Source organism: Drosophila melanogaster, chromosome 2R (assembly GCF_000001215.4).
Source record: "Drosophila melanogaster chromosome 2R".
NCBI classification, from domain to species: Eukaryota; Metazoa; Arthropoda; class Insecta; order Diptera; family Drosophilidae; genus Drosophila; species Drosophila melanogaster.
The window spans coordinates 13198447-13219285 of NT_033778.4; the positions used below are offsets into that span (position 1 = coordinate 13198447).

The 20839-nt window shown below is 46.2% G+C and overlaps 10 protein-coding genes across 19 annotated transcripts; 3 read left to right on the top strand and 7 right to left on the bottom strand.

The window, feature by feature from the left end:
• The first annotated feature begins 403 nt into the window (after window positions 1-403).
• On the top strand, window positions 404-4263 carry ValRS (Valyl-tRNA synthetase). Of its 3 annotated transcripts, NM_001274017.1 has the most exons (7): window positions 404-473; window positions 515-738; window positions 890-1057; window positions 1116-2378; window positions 2443-2460; window positions 2552-3581; window positions 3646-4263. In NM_001274017.1, exons 2-7 carry the CDS (start codon window positions 553-555, stop codon window positions 4146-4148), a joined length of 3168 nt encoding a protein of 1055 aa, NP_001260946.1. In that variant the 5' UTR covers window positions 404-473; window positions 515-552; the 3' UTR covers window positions 4149-4263. The 3 variants fall into 3 exon arrangements, with proteins under 3 accessions (NP_001260946.1, NP_725259.1, NP_524838.1); NM_165970.2 differs by lacking the exon at window positions 2443-2460 and having other exon boundaries at window positions 528-738; NM_080099.3 differs by lacking the exons at window positions 404-473; window positions 2443-2460 and having other exon boundaries at window positions 494-738.
• Window positions 4264-4281: 18 nt separating this feature from the next.
• Orc3 (Origin recognition complex subunit 3) lies at window positions 4282-8101 on the bottom strand. 2 transcript variants are annotated; one of them, NM_057556.6, is made up of 9 exons: window positions 7935-8101; window positions 7734-7878; window positions 7552-7677; window positions 7330-7479; window positions 7030-7270; window positions 6736-6954; window positions 5869-6672; window positions 4572-5809; window positions 4282-4506 (listed from the first exon to the last, which is right to left on the bottom strand). In NM_057556.6, exons 6-9 carry the CDS (start codon window positions 6760-6762, stop codon window positions 4410-4412), a joined length of 2166 nt encoding a protein of 721 aa, NP_476904.1. In that variant the 5' UTR covers window positions 6763-6954; window positions 7030-7270; window positions 7330-7479; window positions 7552-7677; window positions 7734-7878; window positions 7935-8101; the 3' UTR covers window positions 4282-4409. The 2 variants fall into 2 exon arrangements, with proteins under 2 accessions (NP_476904.1, NP_725260.1); NM_165971.2 differs by lacking the exons at window positions 7030-7270; window positions 7330-7479; window positions 7552-7677; window positions 7734-7878; window positions 7935-8101 and having other exon boundaries at window positions 6736-6891.
• CG34315 (uncharacterized protein) lies at window positions 4282-8101 on the bottom strand. The gene is made up of 9 exons (NM_001103828.4): window positions 7935-8101; window positions 7734-7878; window positions 7552-7677; window positions 7330-7479; window positions 7030-7270; window positions 6736-6954; window positions 5869-6672; window positions 4572-5809; window positions 4282-4506 (listed from the first exon to the last, which is right to left on the bottom strand). The coding sequence occupies exons 1-6, from the start codon at window positions 8060-8062 to the stop codon at window positions 6944-6946; spliced, it is 801 nt and encodes a 266-aa protein (NP_001097298.2). The 5' UTR covers window positions 8063-8101; the 3' UTR covers window positions 4282-4506; window positions 4572-5809; window positions 5869-6672; window positions 6736-6943.
• Window positions 8102-8298: 197 nt separating this feature from the next.
• Window positions 8299-12023, top strand: FLASH (FLICE-associated huge protein). 2 transcript variants are annotated; one of them, NM_206106.3, is made up of 5 exons: window positions 8299-8545; window positions 8616-8903; window positions 8960-9150; window positions 9205-9747; window positions 9807-12023. In NM_206106.3, exons 2-5 carry the CDS (start codon window positions 8646-8648, stop codon window positions 11347-11349), a joined length of 2535 nt encoding a protein of 844 aa, NP_995828.1. In that variant the 5' UTR covers window positions 8299-8545; window positions 8616-8645; the 3' UTR covers window positions 11350-12023. The 2 variants fall into 2 exon arrangements, with proteins under 2 accessions (NP_995828.1, NP_610845.1); NM_137001.4 differs by having other exon boundaries at window positions 8621-8903; window positions 9807-11372.
• CG34312 (uncharacterized protein) lies at window positions 11363-13791 on the bottom strand. Of its 3 annotated transcripts, NM_001103829.3 has the most exons (10): window positions 13621-13791; window positions 13348-13565; window positions 13148-13283; window positions 12761-13071; window positions 12589-12695; window positions 12395-12533; window positions 12013-12253; window positions 11810-11961; window positions 11616-11751; window positions 11363-11512 (listed from the first exon to the last, which is right to left on the bottom strand). In NM_001103829.3, exons 7-10 carry the CDS (start codon window positions 12119-12121, stop codon window positions 11439-11441), a joined length of 471 nt encoding a protein of 156 aa, NP_001097299.1. In that variant the 5' UTR covers window positions 12122-12253; window positions 12395-12533; window positions 12589-12695; window positions 12761-13071; window positions 13148-13283; window positions 13348-13565; window positions 13621-13791; the 3' UTR covers window positions 11363-11438. The 3 variants fall into 3 exon arrangements, with proteins under 3 accessions (NP_001097299.1, NP_001286380.1, NP_001260947.1); NM_001299451.1 differs by lacking the exons at window positions 13148-13283; window positions 13348-13565; window positions 13621-13791 and having other exon boundaries at window positions 12761-12950; NM_001274018.2 differs by lacking the exons at window positions 12395-12533; window positions 12589-12695; window positions 12761-13071; ... (1 more) ...; window positions 13348-13565; window positions 13621-13791 and adding an exon at window positions 12304-12369.
• Window positions 11363-13791, bottom strand: CG34235 (uncharacterized protein). Its single transcript, NM_001103830.3, has 10 exons — window positions 13621-13791; window positions 13348-13565; window positions 13148-13283; window positions 12761-13071; window positions 12589-12695; window positions 12395-12533; window positions 12013-12253; window positions 11810-11961; window positions 11616-11751; window positions 11363-11512 (listed from the first exon to the last, which is right to left on the bottom strand). Exons 1-4 carry the CDS (start codon window positions 13727-13729, stop codon window positions 13010-13012), a joined length of 525 nt encoding a protein of 174 aa, NP_001097300.2. The 5' UTR covers window positions 13730-13791; the 3' UTR covers window positions 11363-11512; window positions 11616-11751; window positions 11810-11961; window positions 12013-12253; window positions 12395-12533; window positions 12589-12695; window positions 12761-13009.
• CG30058 (uncharacterized protein) lies at window positions 11363-13791 on the bottom strand. Of its 2 annotated transcripts, NM_165972.4 has the most exons (10): window positions 13621-13791; window positions 13348-13565; window positions 13148-13283; window positions 12761-13071; window positions 12589-12695; window positions 12395-12533; window positions 12013-12253; window positions 11810-11961; window positions 11616-11751; window positions 11363-11512 (listed from the first exon to the last, which is right to left on the bottom strand). In NM_165972.4, the coding sequence occupies exons 4-7, from the start codon at window positions 12870-12872 to the stop codon at window positions 12183-12185; spliced, it is 429 nt and encodes a 142-aa protein (NP_725261.1). In that variant the 5' UTR covers window positions 12873-13071; window positions 13148-13283; window positions 13348-13565; window positions 13621-13791; the 3' UTR covers window positions 11363-11512; window positions 11616-11751; window positions 11810-11961; window positions 12013-12182. The 2 variants fall into 2 exon arrangements, with proteins under 2 accessions (NP_725261.1, NP_001286381.1); NM_001299452.1 differs by lacking the exons at window positions 13148-13283; window positions 13348-13565; window positions 13621-13791 and having other exon boundaries at window positions 12761-12950.
• Window positions 13792-13958: 167 nt separating this feature from the next.
• On the bottom strand, window positions 13959-16050 carry AQP (aquaporin). 2 transcript variants are annotated; one of them, NM_001169669.2, is made up of 4 exons: window positions 15973-16050; window positions 15305-15485; window positions 14577-14990; window positions 13959-14486 (listed from the first exon to the last, which is right to left on the bottom strand). In NM_001169669.2, the coding sequence occupies exons 2-4, from the start codon at window positions 15480-15482 to the stop codon at window positions 14278-14280; spliced, it is 801 nt and encodes a 266-aa protein (NP_001163140.1). In that variant the 5' UTR covers window positions 15483-15485; window positions 15973-16050; the 3' UTR covers window positions 13959-14277. The 2 variants fall into 2 exon arrangements, with proteins under 2 accessions (NP_001163140.1, NP_523728.1); NM_079004.5 differs by lacking the exon at window positions 15973-16050 and adding an exon at window positions 15625-15665 and having other exon boundaries at window positions 13959-14516.
• Window positions 16051-16259: 209 nt separating this feature from the next.
• CG4627 (uncharacterized protein) lies at window positions 16260-17314 on the top strand. The gene is made up of 2 exons (NM_137002.4): window positions 16260-16455; window positions 16523-17314. Coding segments are annotated over exons 1-2 (615 nt in total). The 5' UTR covers window positions 16260-16454; the 3' UTR covers window positions 17137-17314.
• CG4630 (uncharacterized protein) lies at window positions 17213-20801 on the bottom strand. Of its 2 annotated transcripts, NM_001274019.1 has the most exons (9): window positions 20642-20801; window positions 19143-19753; window positions 18315-19032; window positions 18158-18251; window positions 17902-17958; window positions 17713-17813; window positions 17577-17657; window positions 17410-17520; window positions 17213-17353 (listed from the first exon to the last, which is right to left on the bottom strand). In NM_001274019.1, the coding sequence occupies exons 2-9, from the start codon at window positions 19697-19699 to the stop codon at window positions 17324-17326; spliced, it is 1749 nt and encodes a 582-aa protein (NP_001260948.1). In that variant the 5' UTR covers window positions 19700-19753; window positions 20642-20801; the 3' UTR covers window positions 17213-17323. The 2 variants fall into 2 exon arrangements, with proteins under 2 accessions (NP_001260948.1, NP_610847.3); NM_137003.4 differs by lacking the exon at window positions 17902-17958 and having other exon boundaries at window positions 19143-19857.
• Window positions 20802-20839: the final 38 nt, after the last annotated feature.

The following is a 20839-nucleotide window of genomic DNA, read 5'->3' on the forward strand; positions in this document are numbered from 1 at the left end:
AGATATAAAAAATATATTTTGGAATAACTTGACCATTTAAGTTTTGATTCCGGAGTAAGCAATTTCAGATTGTTTTATATAATTTAAATCTTTTTCATACTGGAAAAATTTAAAAACTTTTAAAATATTTATACAACATGTTAAAATATAGTCGTATTTAGTTATCGTAAAATATATTATCATTGATTTCTAAATATTTGAAGCACCTTATATTTTAAAAGGTGATAAAATTCTATTGTTTTTCCGTTTAAAAATAAATGAATATTAAAGAATTTATGTATACAAAATATTAATCTTACATAAGAATTTTAAAATACACTTAATATAAATCATAAATTCAGTTTTTATACCTTTTAAAAATGATTAAATGTTATGTGCCAAATGGAATTCAAAATAATAATATCTGTTGGCAACCCTGGTCCCAAACTGCACACGTTTTCATATGTTTTTCTGCGACTCCAGTCTAACTGCATGTGAGTAATGTACTTCGTCCATTTCGTCATTTAACTTACAGTTGCACTATCCAGATTTAATCCTGAGATCAACTGAAAAATGCCCGAGGCTGAACAGCAGAACGATGCCAACGCACCAGCCGGAGCCGGGGGTGATCCTCCCAAGACGGCCAAGCAACTGGAAAAGGAGCGTCTGAAGGCGGAGAAGCTGGCCAAGCTGCAGGCGAAGCTGGACAAGAAGGCTGCGGCTGCTCCAGCAGCGGGTGAGAAGAAGGAGAAGCCCGAGGTTAGTGAAAAATCCATCCCAAAAGTGCCTCCTATTTTGTGATCTCAAATCGAGGTTATGTGGCCAAGTGAGAGGCAGTAATTGCTGCCCATTGTTACTGGTGAAAGCGAGTGCTACTTATATGTAATGCTCGAATTACTTTACTTTGCAGAAGCGCACCAAGGAGGTGAAAGAGGCTGCCGTGTACACGGCCCAAACCGCGCCCGGTGAGAAGAAGGATCTGAGTGGAGCCTTGCCGGATGCCTACAGTCCACGGTATGTGGAAGCACAGTGGTACAGCTGGTGGGAGAAGGAGGGCTTCTTCACGCCCGAGTACGGAGTGAGTTTATCCTTGGTTTTGGTTAAATGCTGGTTTCTAATACTCTTTGAACATTTAGCGCGCATCCATAGACGCCCCCAATCCCAATGGCAAGTTTGTGATGATCATTCCACCACCAAACGTGACGGGCTCTCTGCATTTGGGTCACGCCCTGACCAACGCCATCGAGGACGCCATCACGCGCTACCACCGCATGAAGGGACGAACCACTCTATGGGTGCCTGGTTGCGACCACGCCGGCATCGCCACCCAGGTGGTGGTAGAGAAGCTATTGTGGCGCGACGAGAAGCTATCGCGGCACGACCTAGGTCGCGAAAAGTTCATTGAGCGCATCTGGGACTGGCGCCGGGAAAAGGGCGGTCGCATCTATGAGCAGCTGAAGTCCCTGGGCTCCTCCTATGACTGGACCCGAGTGGCCTTCACCATGGACCCCAAGCTCTGTCGCGCCGTTACCGAGGCTTTCGTCCGATTGCACGAGGAGGGCAGCATCTACCGTAGCTCCCGACTGGTCAATTGGTCGTGCACCCTACGATCGGCTATTTCGGACATTGAAGTGGACAAGGTGGAGATTCCCGGTCGCACATTCCTCTCCATTCCCGGATACGAGGACAAAGTGGAATTTGGTGTTCTAATAAAGTTCGCCTACAAGGTGGAAGGCAGTGACGAAGAGATCATTGTAGCCACCACCCGTATCGAGACTATGCTGGGCGATACTGCTGTGGCTGTGCATCCCCAAGACGATCGGTACAAGCACCTGCATGGCAAGTTCGTAGTCCATCCGTTCTCCACGCGCCGCCTGCCAATCGTCTGTGACGAGTTCGTGGACATGGCTTTCGGTACGGGTGCTGTGAAGATCACCCCAGCCCACGATCCCAACGATTACGAGGTGGGCAAGCGCTGCAATTTGCCCTTCATTACAATCTTCAACGACGACGGCTACATAATCGGCGACTACGGAGAGTTTACTGGAATGAAGCGGTTCGAGTGCCGCAAGAAAATCCTGGAGAAGCTTAAGGCCCTGAATCTATACCGCGAGACATTGAACAACCCGATGGTGGTGCCCATCTGCAGTCGCTCCAAGGACGTGGTGGAGCCGCTGATTAAGCCGCAGTGGTATGTTAGTTGCTCGGACATGGCAGCCTCTGCCACTGAGGCAGTGCGCTCCGGAGAACTAAAGATCATTCCGGAGCATCACACCAAGACGTGGTACCACTGGATGGACGGTATTCGCGACTGGTGCGTGTCGAGGCAGCTGTGGTGGGGTCACCGGATTCCGGCATACCATGTCAGCTTCACCGACCCTTCTCTTCAAACTGGATCGGTGAGTAAATCTACTTTGGATAATAATAATTTGTATGGGTAATATATTTCGTTGGATATCTTAGTCTGCTCATGGAAGTGTGGTGCGTAAAAAACCAAAACATAACTCTATAAATTATAGACAACACTTTTAAATTAGACAAATTAAAATTTTCCTATTTGTTTCATTTTTAGAACGACGACGAGCAGTACTGGATTGTAGCACGCAGCGAAGCGGAGGCTCTGACCAAGGCAGCCGAACGTTTTGGAGTGGACGCCAGCAAGATAGTACTGAAACAAGACGAAGATGTCCTGGACACATGGTTCAGTTCGGGAATCTTTCCCTTCTCCGTTTTTGGCTGGCCAGACCAAACTAAGGATCTGCAAACGTTCTATCCCACATCGCTGTTGGAGACGGGTCACGACATTCTCTTCTTCTGGGTGGCTCGCATGGTATTCTTTGGACAGAAGCTGCTGGGCAAACTGCCGTTTAAGGAGGTCTATCTTCACCCCATGGTGAGGGATGCGCACGGACGCAAAATGTCCAAGTCCCTGGGAAATGTTATCGATCCTATGGATGTTATTCGTGGCATTACGCTCGAGGGACTGCATGCTCAACTTGTGGGCTCCAACCTGGATCCTCGGGAGATCGAAAAGGCTAAGGCTGGACAGAAACAGGATTATCCGCAGGGAATTCCCGAGTGCGGCTCGGATGCACTTCGATTCGCGCTGTGCGCCTATATCACGCAAGCGCGCGACATCAACCTGGACATCAATCGCGTTCTGGGATATCGTTTCTTCTGCAACAAGCTGTGGAACGCCACCAAGTTCGCCCTGCTGTACTTCACCGGCTCTGAGAAGTTTGACACGGAGCTAAGTGCGTCTGCAGCGATCAACCAGATGGACGCCTGGATCCTGTCACGCTTGGCAGCTGCCATAGAAGCTTGCAACACCGGCTTTGAGTCGTACGACTTTGCTGCAGCGACCAGCGCCTGCTACGCATTCTGGCTCTACGATCTGTGCGACGTGTATTTGGAGTGTCTGAAGCCGATCTTCCAGAGCGGCAGCGAGGAGCAGCAGACCGCCGCAAGGCGCACGCTCTACGTATGTCTAGATTATGGACTGCGCTTACTCTCCCCGTTCATGCCTTTCATCACGGAGGAACTTTACCAGCGGCTTCCGAGGGCAAATCCCGCTCCTAGCATTTGCGTGGCTAGCTATCCCAGTAAGTCGCATTTGATTTCTTCATGATGATAGAATTCAAATAAATTTAACTTCCTCATAACTAGGCAATACATCCTGGCGCAGCACAAAGATAGAATCGGACGTTGAATTTGTGCAGAAGGCGGCGCGAATCATCCGATCTGCCCGTTCCGACTATAATCTGCCCAACAAGGTTAAAACCGAGGTGTATATAGTATGCACGGATTCGGTGCCCAGTGAAATACTCAAACGCTACGCCAGCGATCTGGCCACAATCTCCTACTGCTCCAATGTGGTCTTTGACAGTCCCGCACCGCAGGGCTGTGCGATCCTCACCGTGACGGGCCAGTGCGAGGTGCACCTGCTGCTCAAGGGACTCGTGGAGGCGGACAAGGAGATAGCCAAGCTGCAGAAGAAGAGCGACCAGCTGGTGCAGACGGTGGGCAAGCTAACTCAGGCCATCCAGGCCGCCGACTACGCAACTAAGGTTCCCGCCGAGGTGCAGGAGGCCAACGAGACAAAACTCTGCGAGTCGCGGGCAGAGATCGAACGCATCGCTGCCGCCATCGAGACTCTGAAACTAATGTGAACAGGGAACGTGGTAACCGCTAGTCGGGAAGACTGGTAATTGATATTTAGTACGCTTGCCTTGCCAGCTGCTGGGCTTTACTTAAAAAATACAAGAACGCGCTTCACTCGCAAACAAAGTTAATGCATTTCGTACAGAGTAGACAAATCGATTGATGTTTTATTTATTCATAACGTCCCACACATGAAATTTGCCCCAATATAAATAAATAGAAAAGATAAAAATACCTAAGGGATTTTGGTTATTCATAGCCCGAGCGAGCTACCAGGTTAATCGAGTGGCATGATCCGTCTTGCGCTTCGACATCTTAATGTACCCCAGAAACTGCAACTCGGCTACGGCACGCGTGAATCGGGCCCTGGTTGAAAGGAAAACCAAATGAAATTGATGATATTACAGAGAGAAATCCATTTTTTTACTCACTGGATCTGGGGATCGATTTGTTCCTGGGCCACTTCCTCGTGGTCGCTGTCGCTCACAACAGATCGAAAGGCCTGCAGCCAGTCGAAAAGGTTGATCATGCGACCGCACTCCAGGTGCAGCTTGTAAACCACGGAGAGATCGGGCAGTGTGCCAACCAGCAGTGATTGATCTTGTAGCTCGCAGCACTTGCACTGCATGTAAAAATGTGGATTATTCAGGGCAGTGTGCAGTGCAGCCCGCGGAGCACCAATTATGTTTCGCCGCACGGTAGCAATGTCGCTGAACACAAAAAGTTCGTGAATAGGTGGTGCATCCTGCAGCGCACGGAGATGATCCTGTACAATCTGCGTTTCGATAAGCTGCAGAGTCTTTTGTAGAGCTCGTCCGAATTGGGTGGTGGGCGTGTTCAGCTGATGCCGCATCTTGTCCTCCTTGCTACGCTGTAGGAGCTGATCTTTCAATTCTTGACGCGAGGCCACCGGAGTCAAATGGTCAGTCGCCTGGCGGGTTTCATTGGGCGATGTCGTTGTAATTGTCGCCATGGTGGCCTTGACCACTTCGTCCACTGCAAGGCGTATAGCTTCTAACTTAGGTCTCAGCACAGCAGTGCAGGCCTCGCCCAATTCCAGCGGAGCAATTTCTTCAACCAGGAACTGTTCGGTTCTTTCCAGGGCTCGATTCACTTTAGCAACAAATTCGTCCTTGGACAGAAAGCTTAGCATCTGCAGGCACTCCTTGTACTCCGGCGTCGAAATGATCGCACGATTAAGACAGTTGACGTACAGTTCCCGGCGTAGCTTTCCCAGCGGACAGCGCGGCAAATCACCAACCAGCTCTGTAAGGAACTCCAGAGAGCAGCGGAAAAGCAGGAAGTGGAGCAGGCAGTCGCGCAGCAACTGCGGCAGTTTCTTCTTTAGGTAGTCATCGTCCGTGAGCACGGCTATGATGCGTTTGCAATCATTGATCTGCTCGACGTACGGACGAAACGATGGGAGCCTTCTGATGGTTTCCATATCCTCGTGGGTCAGCTGCTTTATGCGTCCCAATGCTTTGCTGTAGTCTGTGCAAAGAGCAAAGGCATTCCCACCAAAGAAGTGTTCCATCAGGCAGTACTTGAAGCCCTGAATAAAGCCGTGGATGGAGAAGTCGTAGTATAGGAAGATGTGCGTCAGGAACTTGAATGTCTTTCCCGACAGGTGGAAAGCGTACTTGGGCGACAGCAGAACTTTATCCAGCACCTAAAGGTTGTTAGAAAACCGATTAGTACATAAACTAGCACAGAGTTAAGGAATATTACCTCATTAAGGCCCGTGGGAGCAGCTTGAGTCTGGAACACCCTTAGACGAATCTTGCTGCTGACGTGGTATGGTAGTGTCCCATGGACAGCTGTCATGGCCGTGGCCACTCCCAGGACCAGGACGAATGGAAGCGAGCCGCAGTGAGCGCTCAAAATTAGAATAAGATCCTGCAGCACGCTTGCGTTAAAGCACTCAAAGTCGGGAAGGATGACGACCAGCTGGCGGCGCTTCTGTTCCGAGTCAAAATTGTTCGTGTACCAAGACTTCAACTGCTTCATGGTGCACTGCGAGCGACGTAGCCGCTTGCGATCCCGTTCGGCACCATCCTCGTCCTCGTCCTCGTCTTCCATTTGCTCCACTTCTGCATTATCTTCTACGAGCCCGAAAACCAATGTCTCAACGGCCGCCTTGAGAGTGGCGCAATCCCTGGACTGCAGCACACATACCATTGCAGCACGTTGGGCATGGAGTCGCTGGGTAAGTGCCGTGAACTGGCTGAGATGATCCGGCTGATTAATGCCCGTTAGCAAGGCGGCGGTGGGCAGCACCTCGTCCGGGGTGTCGCGCTCTGCCTGCCCCACCACAAAGTCCACCAGTTGCTCCAGAGTGCGGGCATAGCTGCGGTGCTGCAGGTCGGCAATGTGATCGTTTATCTGATTCCAGGCCTTGCGATATTCCTCATAGAAGGGCTGCTGCACTACCTCTTTGCCAAGAAGACTACTGGATTCTGCGGCAGGACGCTTCCGTTTGCTGGCCGCCTTTTTCCCTGCTCTCGTAGCGCCATTTTTGTAGACAAAACAGCCCTGCAGACAACAAAAATAAGTAGTTAAACATCTATGTCCAGTTTGGAAGCCGAAGCCACTCACCTTGGACACTGAAATGGTGGGATCCATCGCTGGCTTTGCACTGCGGCCCGATGTCGTGGAGTCTTTAAGTCGCCGGGTTGCGTTTATTTATTTATTTGTTTAGGTCAGCTCTGTGCCAATTAAAGTTTCTTCACCGGTAGGAACGCGAAATGAAATCAGCTGGCTGTTGTGTTTGGCGCCAAACGGGCGGCAGTGTTGGCTAACGACTTTAGGGGGTATCTTTGAAAACAAGTGTGAAAAGTATAAATTAATTGAATATTTCATCTAACATGAACTAATAATAAGAAATCATACCCTTCGTGCTCGTACGCCACCATTTTGGTGGATACGAATTCGTCGTAGTTTCTGTGAACAGCACCAAGTTTTTTGAACGTTCGCCATCGCAACGATCCGACCATTTTGGGGCCACTTGGAATGAGAAAAGATAGAGGAGCAGGAAATCGAGGAACAGTATGATGGCTGCCAGGAAGTAGTCCTTCGTGCGCATCTCGGCGAACCTTCCACCGTTTATAATCTGCGCGTGATACATGACAAACTGTAAGGAGGAAACTAAATGACAGAAACTAATTCAAAAATGTATGACTCAGTACTAACCATCAAGATGCTGATCACTATAAAGCAACGGGCGATTATAAACGAGTATGCGACATTAGCCACGATGTAGAGCATCACGAAGTATATGGCGCCGATAATGGAAACCACTGCAAGCACAAATAGCACCACAACATCCAAAGTAAGATCCAGCTTAAGGGGATAACAATAAAAATGTGAAGCTTCAGATTTGAATCAAATGGCTTTCATGTGGACTCTTCTTACCGGAAGAAAGGAACCACAGACAATAAAAAGCGCCAATGCTACGGTCCATATAAGGAAGCTGAAGAGAAACTGATACTTGTAGTGGCGGGCAACCAGCGGTGCAATCCCCAGTACAATGCATTCAAACTGGAAAGAATAAGTTCATACTGCCACCCAGGTTATGTTTCACATTGTAGACTTACAATTAGAAAGGCAAACAACCAGTTTACCATTTTATTAAAGCGCAGTACCTCGAAAAATATGAAAAGTACGAGGAGTATCAGGCCTATTCCAAAAAAAAGGCAGCTCAACCAATGGTACGAAGTAAAAAATTCCCTTAGAAAATTTCTGAAAATTAAGAAAAAGTGCAGTGAGGATGAAGTAATGTGAAAATACATACGTACACAAAGCGGAAAGTGGCCCATTGCAACAGCGCAAGGATCAGGAATATCGCGGTTAGTAGGTAAGTGATCAGAGCGAACTTTCTTCTTTCCTTCTTGTAGTAAGAACTTTTTTCCGGAATGTCTGCCATTGTGTAGTGTTTCTCGAGTATTATTGTTTGTATTGTGATGTTTTTTTTTAACGAATTTAAGTGTACAGTAATACGAAATGGGAACTAGATTGATTTTAAAATTATATTCTTGGGAAAACACGTAAGTGCATAATAAAATTTTTAAAATATTCGTTTTGGCGCCAAATGTTGCTGCTGGATATCGATATCCACTATCAGGGTTGCCACATTTTCAGCCGGTCAGCTGTTGCTTCCGATAATCAACTGCATCTTCTGTTATCGATTGGCGGCAACACGGGATTTTCTAACAATATTAAATAGAATAATAATAATAATTACATTTATACAAATACACGGCAGGGAAACAAATTGCACGCCAGTTTGGAGGAAATGCTCAGGACAGTGACCATTGAGCTTTAGTGGAACTTTTATTCCCTGAAACAAAAATCAAGAACATTGAAATTCTTTTGTGTTTCGAATTTTGATCAATTTATGACTGAACAGGTAATCAATAAAGTAGCTCCATTAAAAAACAGTAACTCTAACAATTCATTTTATGTATCCTTGTTTAAAGGGCAGCCAAGAAGAAACGTAAGCGATTGGTATGGAAACGCCTGCATATGCCACGAAATCTGGCGGAGAACTGGTGCTGCCCGAAGCTCTGGAGGACTTGATGGATTTGGAAGACCAGGACGCGGGCGGGATGAAGTCCAACGTTAAGGATAAATCCATGGATTTGGATATCTATCACGATTTGTACGATATAGAGCCTGCAGGTTCAAAGAAGCCTGACCAAATGGACAGATCCCTTGAACTGGACATCTACGATGATTTGGACGACTTTCAGAAGGCCGAAGATCGTGTAAGTTGTGCAGGAATACGTCCTTTCAGCAGAGTTACCCATTTACCATCTCACAGAATACCAAGGAGCTACAGGCATGGGAAGCCAAATACGAAAAGGCACTGGCCGAAATTGAAGCGCTAAAGGTTGAGAATAAGGCACTTGGCAAGAAGATAAAAACCATGGAGGTTAATCTACAGAATCTACTGGACACAGCTAAGGCGGAGGTAAAGAGAAAAGAGACACTGATTGCCGAGCTGCGAAACGAGTAAGTTAGCATATTGACTCCCTGCTTCTTAACAAACAACACATTGTTCAACAGAAAGGACGATGTATGCTTCCGACGAAAACGAGCACGGGCGTTTGACGTACCAGGTGCAAGGGAACCCGAAAGTAAGCGTCCGAAAGAATTTCAATCTACACCAATCGATGTCAGGAAATATCCGGAAACGAATAGAAATCCGTTCAAAACGGCTGCAAAGGACGCCGCTAAGGATGATGCTAGGAAGATGATGACCAAAAAAGATGACACAACGAAAGTCGTATCAAAAGATGTTGAAAGAGGCGTAAAATCCAAGGAGGATAATAAGATGGCGACCAATAAAGATGATGACAAGAAGTCATCCTCAAAGGATGATGCTTGGAAATCTAGGACAAGAGAAGACGCCAAGAAATCGGTCCAAAGAAGCAAGTCTCCCAGGCCGGAACACTCAAAGACCACCGATCGGAAATCTACTGCACAGGCTCGTCGTCCAGATCCACATCGCAGCCGGAGTCCAAAACATAATTCCCGGCGAGATCATCACAGGAATCAAGAAAGCAGTTCCCGGCACGCCAAACGGCGAAGCCAATCCGCATCGCCCAGGTCAGTAAAGCAGAGGGACATAAGTTACATTTGTTGATAGCACCATCTGATTTTTGTAGCAAGATACAATTGCCAAGAGAAAAAGCAAATGCCATCATCACACTTACTGACGATGAAACAAATGACCAACGCAGCAAGAGCCCAGTCCCCGTGACCGTCAAACTCGTAACTGAATCTCAACCGGCTGAAAAAGTCGTTTCCAACCGAAGGGATGCTGCTTTAGAAACCAATGCAAATTCCTCAAAGGAATCAAAAGTAGAGACGAAGGATATTACTCAACCGACAAATGGTTTAATTGCTGAACCTTGTATTCCAAAACATGAGATTATTCCGGGGTTAAGCTTAATTAACCCAGAATCGGCGGATTTTTCTAAAAATGAGATCAAGTTAGATCCTGTAATCTTACAGGATCGTACAGAAGACTCTGGCCACCAACTTTTAAATAAGGAGCCTATTCCCAAAGTTGTAGTACTTGAAAAATGTAAAAACATTTTAGCTGAAGATTGCCCAGCTGATGAGCAACCCCTGGACAAATTCAAGGATGGAAAAGAATCTGAAGAGACACAGGCAAAGTTAGACAAAAAAGAGCCTTTTGCAGTTGAAACTGCTGTTGAAACTCCTAGCAAAGAAGAAAGCAACGACAACATAGTATTATCAAAGAATACGACGTCTCAAGCTGATGTGTGTTCTCAGCATGATGAGAATGATGAAGCAGAGATCCGAGAACCGATGGATCAAGTTAACTCCGTGGTCGAGTCCGACTTGGGAGTAAGGATTATTGAGGATATTCGGTTGCCCAAGATGGCGAATATCGACCATTTTGCTGTAAAGGTCGACAACCATGGTGAAGCGCCAGCAGCTGTCACAGATTCCGCTTTAAATCAAGAGAACCTAGCCACACAGGACCAAAAGATTTGCGCAGAGATGAAAGATCCAACTATTTTTACCACCTCGGACGAAACTCCAATAAAGTCTGCTACTATATTATACGCCAAGCCCGATTCAACAAAACTGGATCACAGCGATGAACATGACGAGGTTATCCTGGAAACTGCCATTGACATGCTGAAGAAGGAGCAGGATGCAGCGAGCACCGCAGAATCCACATATCCGAAACTGCGGATCGCAGAAGATGCCATTGAGATGGCACTAGAGCAATTGCACCAGCAGTCGCCGGACGAAACTGTGGTGACCTCAACGTCGAATAGAGCGCCGCAGACGCCAAAAAGCCTCATCACAATACTCACCCAGACTCCAAAACAGGCTGATCCACTAAGATCCCAAACGAAATCGAAGACTGTGTCGCCGATGGCGACGCCTAAGAAGACGGCCACGGAGAAGACCCCAGTGAAGAAGAGAAAGGTCAACATGGATAGTTCGCCGCAGGTGCCAGCCCATGATGTTACCATCGACGAAACTTTGGGTGCCTGCAGTCTGCAGGACGAGAGCTCAACTGTGACCAAACGCTGCTCCCTGGGCCACACAGACTACCAGTACGAACAGATAAAGGACGAGGTCATTTTAAGAGTGAAACGACGGGGTCGCCGACGAAAGCCAACACCTATGGAAATACCTACGACTGCTGCGGACAAACCAATTTGAAATAAAATTGTGTAATCGATTTGAAGTGTCCACTTCGAATTTATTTATATATATTACATTGCTGCACCCAATGATTGGGTGAATAGGTGTTAATTCACGCGATCAGGACTTTCGATCATCTTGAACCATGAGTAGGCAACGATCCAAAAGTAAATGGCTACACCTGTGGGTTTTGAATTATTATTAATAATAAGGTACTTAAAATAAGCAAACTATTCTTAATTCTGGATAGTGTGAAAATATATCAAATATTTTGCAAGCTTTACCAAATCCGCCGATGATAAGGAATAAGGTCAAAATCACAGGGCCAATTGCGACGCAAACATAAATGAAAAACATAAGATCATAAACAATGCGAATTGCGCCTGTTATTAGATAGCCAATGACCAGTTTTTTGGATTTCTGGAAAAGACGAGAGTCTTAATTAATAGATTGCTTCTAACTAGAAATGAATACTTACCACCCAAACAGAGCCAATAACTGAGACACAAAACACTAGGTGGGCAAAGTGGATGACAAGTGTGATGATCCAAACGTAGTAGGTGGAAGTGTAGCTGACCTCAAACGTTCCCATATCATGATCAATCCACCAGTCCTCATAATAGGCTAGATCTGTGCGACACTTTATATTCAAATCGATTGAGATCATATTAAAACACATACACTTAGTTTCCAAAACAACTGCCGCCGTCACAATCATATCTATAAGGGCGATAATCAAGGCTCCCCATCTTAGCTCCCAGCAACAGCACTTCCTAATGGTACACTTCATTCTAATTTAACTTGGTGTCTCGGGATCATTTTCGTATGGGTAATGTTGTCGTCTGAGTGATCTATATGTCCGCTGAGCCTCCAAGCTTCTTGTACCACGAGAAGACAACGATCCACAAGCAGACTGCAATAACTGTGGGTCGCGATAAGAAGTGCGTTAATTTGAAATACTTTAATACATACATTTAATTAGGTATTATATGCATTCAATCGAAATGAAAGTCAGGGCCATCTTGTGTATTTTTTTTGTAAATATATATATGAAACAACTTACTTAGGCCAATAATGATGAAAATCAGTCCCGGGATATCGTGGTCGCCCAATTTAATGCACACGAAAATGAAAAAAATGATATCAATAATTACGCGAATTATTGCGGTTATCAAATAGGGAGCTACGAGATTTTTATTTCGCTAAAAAAAGGGTTTTAAATATACAAGGAAATTACTAACAACAATGACTACTTACCACACAAAGAGAAACAAGAACCAAAATGATGCAAACTATGTGGGCAATGTGGACTATGGCGACAACATACCAGACGATATTCATACCCCCACCGTAATCCATGAAATCTGCAAGATTCGTGCAATTGGTGCGTTTTCTTTCCCTATCCTGTAAATACTTCAATCATACTCACCCGTACACCGGATGACAACAAAGCCTGCAAAGATCCAATCAACCACGACGGCAATAAGTGCACCCCACTTCAGCTCCAGGCAGCAGCATTTCTTTATGGTTGGAATGCCCATTGTATAAGATTTTTAATTTAATATAATATGTATGTGTTGCGATTCAGTTGAGACTTGTGTTTGACAAGCTAGGATTTCGAATGTTTTTCATAAGGATACCTGATGCCCTACGATTTTCATTCCAACGATTACTAAATTTATGCCGAGATGGCGGGGTCAAACCAAGACACGACTGTTAGCCAAAAGTAAGTGGCCGGAACTGCGGAGAGGAGGAGAGGATTGATGTCACGATTGAGCGCTCAATTTGATTGAACCATCAATTGGAGAGTACTCACACAAACTTAGACCTATGAGCCAAAAACTGGTGGTACAGTCGAACGACTTGGTCACTATCCAAATCAGGATGAGAAGCAGCACAACGAAGCGCATCGGTGCAGTGGCCACATAGGGGGCAGCCATGATTTTCTCCTCCTAGACGAGTAAACGGGTATATTAGGATAAGTTACTTGGACAGGACGGAGCATGGAGCACGTACCGAAAGAGCGGAGATTATGATCAGTATACAGGCGCCAATGTGAAGAATGAGGACAATCAGGCCAAATATATACATCGAGTAGCCAAACCTGTTGAAGTAGAAATCTTCACCGACGTAAAACCTGTACAAATCCGAACTTTTGACAAGGGATGGCCCATGTACAGTAATCGGCTCCTGTGTAAGGATCAAAATATCTGCATCCACTTTCCGTCTTATCCCTGTGGGAGAACACAAACGTGGTTATCCTCAGTGCCGGAATGACACACGGCTTACATGGCAAGTAGCATCCGCAGAGTATACTCAGGATGATGTCCACGAATCCAATTATAAGTACGCCGAACTTCAGCTCAAAACAGTAGAGAAATTTATCGACAATAGCCATTTCAAAAAATTCAAAAGTGTACTAGTTTTTAGAGTATTGAAAATAGAGCACTCGGATGTGGCAATTTATCATGATACGAATTTGTTATTATTTCTTTGCATAGAAATGAACTTAATAATGTGTAAACTGGCCCAGTAAATAAGAAGTTTAAATGTCTTTTTGTATATATTTTATTTTTTTTTTCCCAAAACATTAACAAATTATTTCTACTTACTAAATAGAAGCTGAAACAAAATAGCATGAATCTGTTTTGAACAAAGTGCACAGTAGTAGAATAAAATATAAAATATATATAATCTTCTATATATACATTATCTTCATTAGCATTTGAGCCCGATTCGCTCCAGCCTGCCAATTGGATACAGAAGATGATCACCTTTGGTGAGAGGAAAGTGGATGGAGGGTATCTCAAACTATGTAGCCCAAGCAATAGCTTCTATATCGATTCCTTTAGGTACTAAGAGACTGAAACCTTACCGCTGGACAGACATGCCCTTTTCAAACTAGATATTGGCGGATACTTGATATACAAAGGCTAACTTTCGTTCTTATTCCTGCTTGGACTTCGACGCCGCTCCCTCGCCGAGCAGAAGGCGTCGCACCGCGGGCACCTTGAAGACCGGAATGGAGAGCACGGCGCCGGCACAGGCGCCGATCCAATAGACAATGATGTGCTCCAGGTGGGTGTGACCGCGACAGCCCCACTTGAGGGCGGTGGCCAGGACGGGATTGAAGTAGCCGCCGGAGAAGTTGAAGGCTGCAAGCAGGACATAGTTAAAGGCGTAAACTACTTAGGAGACCAGCAGTGGGCAGGCGGATCGGATCGAGCAAGCGCTACGCCACTCACCTGCCACGACTAGGCTGGTGCCGATGAATGAGTCGATGTAGCTCCCGAACCGTGGCTCCTTCTCGCTGATCGTCTTCGAGGCCAGGCGGCACAGCAGCGTGGCCACGCCCTCGATGACCGCACCCAGATATGGGCTGACCTGCATATCGGCATTGCACGCCTCAAACGCTCGTCCACGATGGGTCTCGGCCAGCTCCAGCCACCAGAAGACCTGCACCACGCGATACACACAACAGCCGCCCATCAGCTCGGCCCAGCTGCGCAGAGCCATCTCCTTGAAGCTGGTGCGACCCTCCACCACGTCCTCCATGTGTGTGTACGGGCAGGCGGAAGCGTCGCCCCACACGCGTCCCCACCAGATGGTCAGCAGGAACAGGCAGACGGCGTACATGGACACGCCAAAGTTGTCGGCCACTGGGAAGTGCAGTTTTAAATAATATTGTCACACTTTATAGTTCATAGGTTATATATAGGTTATATTGGTCTTCAGAGCTGATTACTCATACGCACTGTTGGCTTTGACAAATTCTGCTTTACTATTAACAAGATGAAAGTCAAAATTATTGTATATTTCTCCAAATATTTCACTCTTCTGAGACAACATAATTACACAAGAGTTGGAGAAAGGATTTCTTATAAAGAAATTTAAGCTGGCCAACGTTTCGTATGAGTAATTTTTATAGAGCCTAATGAACAGTAATGAAATAACTTCAAAAACCTTTACTCACCAATAATGAGCTCGAAACAGCAGGCGCACAGCTCGGCGGCGGCGATGGCCTCGTTGATCAGGATGGGTACCAAGCCCTCACGGGTCACCAGTCGCCGGCTGATCACACGGGCAATTTGGGCCAGAGCACAGCAGCCCACCATGAAGAGGGCGCTGATCCCAAGCGCTGTCGTCGACATGTCCTGCGTTTTGGAATGACACTTTTTAAATACTTTAGCTTATGCTGCTACTTTACTTTATGCTGCTTTATTCTGAAGTATAACCATTTTAGGTCCTACATCCTATTAGTTTAGCAGTTTCCTCTTTAAAAAGTATTCTTACATGGATGATTGCATTTTTTTTCCCGCGGACAAAACTTTTAGATGCCTAATGCTTGTGACCCTTTAATCAAGGCCTCCTTATCTCGTGAACCTTGAATAACTAGCATGTTGTAAAATATTGCACACCAGTGCATTTTGTGTTCAAAAAAAACTATTTCCGAATGCAGTGCACAAGCAAGAGCTCTAAAAATAAATTTGTTGCCTGAGTCTTGACCGCGAAAAGATAGCTAAATAAACACAAGTTGTTGAAAAATCTTGGATCTCGCTGCTGCAGCGATTGTGTACGAATTTTGGAAACCCAAAACTGGCAGCCGTGTTCCATGTTTTTTGGATACGGGTATGCACATACTTCGCAATTGTAAAAGACGAGTTGGATTAACGAATTGGCGGAGGACCGCGTTTAAAGGCTGAGAACTGCGCGACGACTGAGGCCTAGTACAAGTGATTTATCTATTGATCACTCTCTGCGCGCCGGGAAATCATCTGGCTCTGCTATATTTATCCACTGGGTCCTGACGTAATATTTCGCTTCTACGCCATAATAGCGCCCATTTTCAAAATTTAAACGCACCTTGCTGTGCGATACTGGGCAGCACTGCCATGTATCGATTGGCACCTGACTTATCGATAAGCAGCTGATTCGCTTTAGGTACCGTTTAAACGTGCATTTGTTTATTATGCAAGGCATATTTGTAAATATGATATTAGCTCGGCTAACTATAACATAAAGTGCTAACGTAAATATACATGTTGAGTTGGAAAAAGTAATATTACCAAAACCTTACACTTTGATCAAATTACCCCGAGTAAACACACCCACAAATCAATGCAAGTGAGTTGAACACGCATCTAAATATACATAATGTTTATAAAATAAAAACACAATTGATTTATTTTAGTGCTGGAGCTGCTGTGCCGGGTCAGTCCTGCAAGATTGCCATGGAGAAGCTGCATGTCCCTAGCCATTCAGCCGGCACAGAGACGCCGCTTTGCAACAGAGGCTGCCGGAAAAAGAACGGAAACCGAAAAATCTGCATTCACTGAATGGCGCACCGTCTATAGTATGCCGGGCATACGGCTCGTGGCCGCATTAAGTAGGTTGAAAGTCTACCAGGCTGTCATCACGGCCGCCGGAACGCCCATTGTCTTCGCCCTGGGCAGCGCCGGGCAACTCAGCACGGATGCACTGGCCATCTATGCCGCCATTGGAGTCACTGGCCTGATCACCCTCACACTAGCCAGCTACGCGTCCTCAAATCTCGTGGGCTTCATCTACGTGAACGAGGAACAGGATCTGCTCAAGCTGGCCTACGTAGACTTCTGGGGACGGCGACAGGAGACACTCATTGAAACCGAGGATCTGCTGCCGAGCTGGGAGCAGGGAAGTCCGTCTCGACTCAGATTCGTTTCGCCCATTTGCTTGCGCAGCGATTCCAAAAGGCGCTACAAACTCCTTAATCGCTTCGGTCATGTCAGCGATCGCCAGTTGTTTGAGGGTCTCTTTGGAAATTGAATATACATTTAGGCGATTGTTATACCAGAGATACCCATTTGTTAATATCTGAATTAGAAAATCATGCCATCTTTTTGTATACAATACTTTATAACGAGTATTTTTTAAGGTCAGCTACATCGCTTTATATAAATATATGTGTATATTGCTGATCGGTGGCAAATATGTCCATCCAAACAAGAATGAATCACTTTCCCAATGCAATCGCCTCTTCCACCTGTGAAGATAGGAATGTTTAGCACGGGGATTCTAATACTCCGAGTTATAACTTGCCGTATCCGGTAGTTTTCGGTTGAAGGTTTCCGGCAGTAACAGCGAGAGGAGTCCAGCCACGAGCGATAGTGTCCCGAAAAGTAGCAGAGGTAGTGGGTCATAGTACGAAGCCTGTCAAAAATCAATCCGGATTATATGATTTGCCCTGAATTCTGGACTGAACTCACCAATAGGGGCACAAATGGAGCCAGCATTGCACCGAAGCGGGCAAATGTGGACATCACACCAACGCCGCCGCTCCTAATGACCTAGGATAAACGAAATGGAAACTAACCTGCTGATCTGAGTAAATGAGTTATGTACCGTGGGCATCATTTCCGCTGTGAACGTGTAGATGACTGCAAAGGAGGAGGTGATGCCCAGTTTTCCGACCAGAAAGAGCGTCACAACCAGCCAGTTGGCACCTAGAAAACCAGGTGTATATTATTGCCAGGCAAACCGGAGATATGTTAAAGTGTAAGGCTATCCTTCTTGGGAATCTAGGGAACTTACAACTCCACGAGTGCCTACTCTCGACTCCAGTCTGGCAGGGAATCCAATCTCCTTGCGCTTAGCGTGCATGCATGGTGATTTAGATCGTTATTATAATACTACCCTTTGATGAAAATGAAAAATGAATAATAATTTCACACCATCTACTATATGGAAATCAGTCTAGATGGGCCTAACAAGTTTGTAACTGGCTAATGAGTCGTATGAGTAATATTTAGTGATCTCAAAACTGATCGGAATCTGATTCATATCTTACCTAGTGTAACGAATCCGCTGGCCACACACGTGATAGAGCAGAGCAGCAAGGAGCCAGAAAGTGCCACACGTCGTCCAAATCTCCGCAGGAACAGCTACTGGCGGAGGATTAGGGATGAGATTAGTCACGTTTCCGAACGAAGGCGGTGTCAACCTACCCATGCGAGGCTGTAGCCGGGTATCTCTACGAGGCAAACCAGGGCGAAGTTTAGGTACTTGTTGCCACTCAAACTGGTGGCGTTGAGCGAGAGTCCATAGTAGACGATGGCATTGACGGCCCAAATCAGCAGCAATATGGCGTATCTGCCCATCAAAATGTGAGAGCGCGCCACCTCCTTGACGGCCAACCAGATCTTGTCATCCTTCTTTACGTGCAGGCCACCCTCGACATCATCCTCTTGGCCCGTTTCTGCATCAAGCTCCTGTTGCTTGAAGCTGGCCATCAGCTCGACGGAGATGTCTCGCCTGTTAACCTTTGCGGCCCGCCGGATGATGACTCCCGCTTGCTCCCGCCGGTTACGAGCCAGCAGCCACCGGACGGACTCCGGTACCAGCCAAAAGTAGGCCACGCAGATGAGCGGCGGTACAGAGAGCGCCAGTTGCAATTGCCGCCAGTCGGGCAGGAAAACGGACAGGCCCAGGAGTGCCTCGCCCACGGCATAGAAGTAGTTGAGCACAATGGAGGACATTTCGCGTTTCCGCGGCCCGACCATTTCCACCCCAATGATGAAAGCCAGCGGATAGACACCGGAAGTGCCCACTGCATTCAGCAAGGCAAAGAACAGGAAACTTATGTAGTCCCAGGACAGCGCCTGCGCCACTCCCGTCAACGCCATGAACACGATGCAGAAGAGGAAAATGTGCTTGCGTCCATATCTAAAATAGGTGTAAATTAGCTAATATTATACCTGTTTTGAACTATCGAGAATATATCATGTATTTAATAGCCTACAATAGAATATAAAGTTTCAGAACTCGTTGCTTACCGATCGGCGAGGTAGCCGGATAGAGCTGTTCCCACAACCAGACCAGCAAAGTGTATAGTGCCCACGAATGCCAGCTTCCAGAGATTCTCGGGGCATTGTAGTCCCCACTGCTGCACAATGGTCCGTTCCGAACTGCCGTACACAAACTGATTGCATCGCTCCGTTTCCGTCGTGAAATTCTCAGCAAAGCACTGATCCAAAGGCCACGCACTCCAAGGATCCGATGAGGACTCAAGATGGTCACCGTTCGCCACGAACCTTTCGCAGGTGGACGGCGTAAAATGGCCCCGCTTGCTCCAGCTTCCGGGCACGGCAATCGACACCCAATTCGCTCCATATTCCGCATCAACCAGCTTATCGCACTCGGGCACGTAGCATCGATAGGTCGGCGATCCTGCCGTGAAAACATACGACAGGCTATTGGCGGCAGCAAAAAGTACGGGCAAGCATATGAGCAGATAGTTCCGCCGCTGAAAGCGTCCGAATTCTCCGATCTCGACCAGGATGTCGTCAAAGTCCAGGACGGCAGACGCCGCACCTGCCGCTGGAGCTGACATTCTGAAGTTAATGTGGGTTTAAACCCACAGACTCTCAGTTTTAGGGCACTTCACCTGCGATTACCATAGGTAATTATAAGGCATTCTAATGTTTATCACGTGTTTTCGAAGGTGTATACATATATAGAAGGTGGGCACCAGATCAGAAATAGAAATGCCTGTACAATAAAGTTTTCAAAAAGTCCAGAGGTCAGTATCTAAGCAAACTTAACAAATTTAAGAGACGTCTTTTAAAAACAGTCAACAGGTTGTGTCATTCAAAAATCCATGTACAAATGTTTGTAATTATATTTAAAGTAATCGTGCTAAAAACTAATTTAAAAATCTTAAAAGCTGTAGAACATTTTCTGAATTTTAAAGATGTTTTCCAGTTTTCTTTATACTTTTACCCATATGAGATATAGAATCCATGCGGAAGATATTAATTGTTAAGTTAAACATTATGATCGATGGATTGACTGTTTGATCTTGTTAATTTAAACGAAGCACTATTCAATGTAAAAAGTGGCCAAGTAGTGGCTGGAATTTATATGCATGCACGCAATCCAATCAGTGTCAATTGAGATAGAATGCTGCATCTTGGAAAGCGTAGAGTGTTGTAATGGGAATACGTCTTCCAAGTGCCGTAATTGACAAATGGAGAAGATGCATGACTGATGCGTGCCAGCCTAGAATCATGCATTATGGATGAACCGTGTGGGAAGTGGCCAGGGGTAGACCGCTTGATATGAGTATTCCAAATCACGTACTTTTGCAAAGGTCAGGGCTGGAATTGGGTTATATTATTGTATTGGACTGGTGGGAACCTCTGCAGGCTGTTGAACTACGTCGCCCAAATGTCCAGATAAGACTGGCCCCCCACATTATCTAATCACTGCGAGTTTTATTGATGCACCTAGTGCCTCTGACTGGCGACACTCGCTCGGCAGACCGAATAATTACCGGAGACGCACTGGCTGAGCACTTGGCAGGTGTACGTAGGTGGTTTCAAAGGGTCACCATTCACCAAATATTACGCGCCTTTTGCAACGATATCCGGGTCCGGCAATTCGCTTTGGATTCCCGTATCCGGTCCGTTTCGCTCGCAGTCTGGCGAAATACTGCATTGTATTAAGAAATCAAGTGCAAACGCACACAGAG